Source organism: Gavialis gangeticus, unplaced genomic scaffold, assembly GCF_001723915.1.
Source record: "Gavialis gangeticus isolate Ggan-Ray unplaced genomic scaffold, GavGan_comp1, whole genome shotgun sequence".
Taxonomy (NCBI): Eukaryota; Metazoa; Chordata; order Crocodylia; family Gavialidae; genus Gavialis; species Gavialis gangeticus.
This window is the reverse complement of record NW_017729001.1, coordinates 28,328,302-28,332,810: the sequence shown is the minus strand read 5'-3', so window position 1 is coordinate 28,332,810 and position 4,509 is coordinate 28,328,302. Positions and strand designations below refer to the sequence as shown.

General features: G+C 46.7%; 1 protein-coding gene across 8 annotated transcripts in view; it reads right to left on the bottom strand.

Moving 5' to 3' along the window:
- Positions 1–4,509, bottom strand: part of PITPNM2 (phosphatidylinositol transfer protein membrane associated 2) — a 219,128-nt gene that overhangs the window by 30,416 nt on the left and 184,203 nt on the right. For 6 of the 8 annotated variants that reach the window (XM_019507150.1, XM_019507154.1, XM_019507152.1 and 3 more), the window contains one exon: positions 1,847–2,011. The exons of 1 other annotated variant lie outside the window; for it this stretch is intronic. In XM_019507150.1, the coding sequence (XP_019362695.1) occupies positions 1,847–2,011 (165 nt within the window). The remainder of the gene's footprint in view (positions 1–1,846; positions 2,012–4,509) is intronic. One more of the 8 variants, XM_019507151.1, reaches the window with a different exon arrangement.

Genomic DNA, 4,509 nt, shown 5'->3' with positions numbered 1-4,509 from the left:
TACACACCCCATGCTGGCCTAGCCAGGCCGATTCACTAGTGGGAGGGTTACTGAGCCAGCAGCTTCAGGCACCACTTTTGCAGGAAGGGAAAGGTGCCATCTTGCAGGAGAGGAGGAGGGTCCCGGCTCTTTAGCAAGGGCTGACACTCTGAGACAAGTCAGCCACTGAAGTGAAACAGGCCTTGACCAAACAAACTGGTCTGGCTAAAAATCCTTTTCATCCCCAGTAGCTTAGCACTTGCTCTGACAATGCCCTTGTTTCGTTAGCTGTCTGCTAAACAAGAGACTAAACAAGCTAACTTCCTAATGCTAAACTCAGCCACGCCACCCACCCGCCACCCACCCTCATTCTTCACCACAGGCCTTTTATTTCTAAGCCAGAAATCAGCAAGGAAAGGGCACAGGCCTATTCCCACCCTCCACCCCTGTTGGCCACCTTTAAGTAATCTCTCACCAGCCACCTGCCAGATCCTACATTATTTATCTAGGTGTGCAGATTACCAGCTACTTGTTCAGTCCACAATCATCAGCTGAGGAGCAGAAATACCCATTTGTTTTCTGAATGATACACAGGGGCCAACTGCTTTTCAAGGTTATAGCAGATATATATCCTGAGATTTTTATTTTTTTTATTTTTATATATGTGTGTGTGTGCGTGTGTATCTATAACTGATAACCTCGATGAGTGTGTGAGTATGAATGTGAATTGGGGTATGAGTGCGCGTACAAATTTATGCCCATAATCTCCAATGTACTCCATCATGCATAATACAGTGACAGCCCACCGTATTATAATTGCAGGCATCTGGTTCCTCCAAGGGATACATTAACATGTGTCATTGACTATGATAAAATGGAGCTGAGGTGGAACAGTTCCAGCTTCTTAATAATTGAAAATATAGTCTCCAACAACCAATTACAATCTATATCCTCCACCACTGCCAGGTTCCCAGCAAGAAGCAGAGAAGCGCCGGCCATAACATTCAGCCCTGGTATTCAGACATCACCAGACACTGTGGTTCAAGCTCAAGCTCCAGTTCTAGAGAGAGACCAAATCTGGGGTACAGTCTGACTTGTCTCTGCACAGATCCACTGTGTGGACCCTTTCCACTATCTGCAGCCCCGCTCCTGGGGGGAGAAAGGGGGGAGCACCATATATCAGGAGGATACATTTAAACAAGACACGTAATTGTAACAAGAGGACAAATAGTCTGATGGTTCAACAGTGAACAGTCCGAACAGCTGCCCGTTTCTGAAGACAGCCATTTCAAACAGGGTAAACTAGACCCGTGTCCCATAAAACATCTGTCAGCGCACTGCATTCCCCACCAGTGTCACACGACCGGCCCATCTAATTCAAATGGAAAAAGACATAACATTGCGACAAGTCAGGCAAGCTCTCAGAAGCACATACATTCATGAGCTGACATCAGTTTGCCAGCACATACGACAGCTGGCTGATTTTTTGCTTTCCAGGAGATAAGGGAGCTTGTTCTTATCATACCCAGGAGCGAACAACATTTCAAACACCGTGGCCAGAGGACTCTGATAATCTTCTGTGCTGCATTTTAATTAAGTGCTAGGGGAAGACCTGTAGGAGTTGCTCCTTGCGACACTCTCCACGCCAGGAAATACCATCCACATTCCCCAGTCCCTCCCTGCCCCATGTCTGGAAGGATCACACATCAGTACAGTGGCTCTCCCAAACCTAAGGATCTCCAGTGAAAACATGCCCAACAAACAAAGACAGAACAGATGTGCGGGTCTTCCCTTCCTGGCCTGGTGTGTGGTGCTGCTACGTTAGTGCGAGAGTGAGAAGAAGTCTTGGAGGGTGCGAAACACTTACTGTTGGCTATGTTGGAAGCAGTGTAACTGTCTGCCATTCCTGAGACCTGGCTGGCAATGCTGATCTCACTGGCTCTCCGGAAACCCCTGAACTGAGGGGCTGTAATAGGGGTGGACAGGGATGCGTTTTCCATGAAGACGGCACCATGAGACTGAACAACATCTGCTATGAAGTCGAAACAGGGAAATCAAAATATTAGACCAACAAACAGAGACCGGGGCAAGACAAATGCAAGAGGAGAAAGGCAAAGCAAGGCTCTCAGATGCAAAACCTTTTTTAAGAACCGACTGGAAAGACATGCATTTCATCTGAGCTCTACTTTGAAAAGGAAGCGAACACCACAGCAGGCAAAAGTAGAGTCAGCCGCGAGAATCCTCATCGCCGACTGAGAACAGCAAAACAATCACCTTCGAAAAACAAACAGCAAAAAAATCAGGAGAGGGTTATCTAAGCAGCAATAGTAAAACCATGGGCCATACATACATATATGAATATATACCGCTCTATATATTCATGTGGTTAGCCAGAGAACTGAGAGAAGGAGAGTAACATGAAGACTTAACTGGGAGATACTGGGGTGGTTTGAGGGGGGGTAGGGGTTGCAACATTAAAAAAAACATTTTTCAAAAAGGAAACAACATAAACACAAGATTAGAAGAACAAAATGCTCATGGTTTGGATAGCCGAGTTGGACCTAAACGCAGCCGTTAACTGATACAGCCAACGCTTGTGCAACTAACATTCAGGTCCCGAATCTCTGCAATAAGCCGTGGAGGTGGGGCTGTGTACTCGCATTTCCCATACAGATCAACAGACTTTGGGAATGTCCAGCCTCCTTGAAATCTCATCTAATCTATGCTATCAGTAGTCTGTACTGAAGAGCCCAAATTTGGGTCTCTGGACTTGAAAAGTTTGGCCTAATCCTTTATTTACAAAATACAATGGGATAAAGAGTGAAAATTGTGCTTGTGTGGAGAGAGAGTGTTCTTAGTGGAAAACTGACTTTGAATTTCAGGCTACTGACACAATCGCAAGATGTGCATGCGCCTGTCCTCCTCCAAGTAAAATTAAGAACACTTTTTCTTTCTTTTGTTAAAACATATGGGAGGTAACACATGGAGCGGCTAGCAAAACCGACCGGGAGTGCAGAGGACTCCTGGGTTCTTTTCCCAGCTGTTCCACTGATGTCTTGTGACTTGCTCAAAATCGCACTTAATCTCTGGTTTCTGTTTCCTATTTGTGACAGGTACATATCAATACTCACATACCCTCTTCACAAGGATGCTGCAAGGTTATATTCATTTATGTGTGTGGTATGCACTGAGATATCCTTGCTCCACCCCTCCCGACCTTGGAGTCTGCCCCGGCTCTGCGCTCCACAGATGGCTGGAGCTGTGGCCAAGGCCACTTGGCTTGTCACTCTGCCCCACGCATACACTCCCTGCACTTTCCTCCACTCTTCATCTTGCACTGAGCTGCCAGTGATCAAGGCTGTTGCACAGTGTAGCGTGTCACAGGGTCATGCTGTGCAGGGGAACTGCACTCCAGCTGACGTTCTCCAAAGAAAAGGGGGAAGATGAAAAGGAAACAGGACAAGGTCACATTCTGGGGAGCTGCACATGAAATGGGCATTTAGGATAGTCTGCAACAGGTTTTCTATCCCACTCTGGTACTAAGTTGCTGTATACCTAGGGCATTGTGCAATTAGGGCATACGTAGGGCATTGACCCTTTGCCCCTCTGAGCCTTTTCCGCTCCCATCCTTTGTTGTCTTGTCTATTTGCACTCCGATCTCTCGGAAGTGAAGGCTGCCTCCTCCTATGGGTTTCTAAAGCACCTAATGAGGCCCATGGCAGCTCTGCAACACAAAATCAACTAAACAGTCGTGCATCCAGAGGGCCAGGAGCATGAAGGATGCAACCAGCTCTCCATGAATTCAGCACACAAGCAGCCAGGCTTCACTATGGACTCAGAGGCAAAGCACTGGCTTTAGGTTGGGCTTAGCCAACAGCCCCTGGCTCAGCCAGATGCAAGGTGACATCTCAAACTTTTACTGCAATGACTTGAGCTGGAGTCGAGCTAAACCTCTCGTCTGGGATCTCCACCAGACAAGTCAAGCCCAGACCAGCAAGGCTGCAGCAGAAAGTCTCTCCCCCCACGAGACAGTACCATTTGCAGGCTGCAGCAGAAAGTCTTCTGTACCTCACAGGATTAGGGTCATGAACAAAGCAGGCAGAAGGGAAACAACCCCATTTTCAGGGGTTTTCTTTGCTTATCAAAATCTCCAGAATTGCAGCAGCAGAACAGATTAAACACCCGCCTAGCCTGGTAGCCTTGCTGTACCCAAAGAACAGCATTTAACACCTATGCACACAAATGCACCTAATTGCACAATGCTCTCACACCAGTTGGGGGGGGATTTTTTTTTCCAGTTCCAACTAGCAAGGATAACACCTAATACAAAACAACTTTTCATCATGCTCATATAAGACTGCTGTCTGGTGGCACTGCACTTGTATAGCTCAAGAGCTGGGTAGTAAGAGTAATAAGGAGCGGAGCCTTGAATAAGACAATGATACTGGGCCACATTTTGTAGCCAGCTCTCATGATCTTATCAAGAGACCCCCACAAAAAAATTTAGCTTTTTTTTTTTTTTTTTTTAAA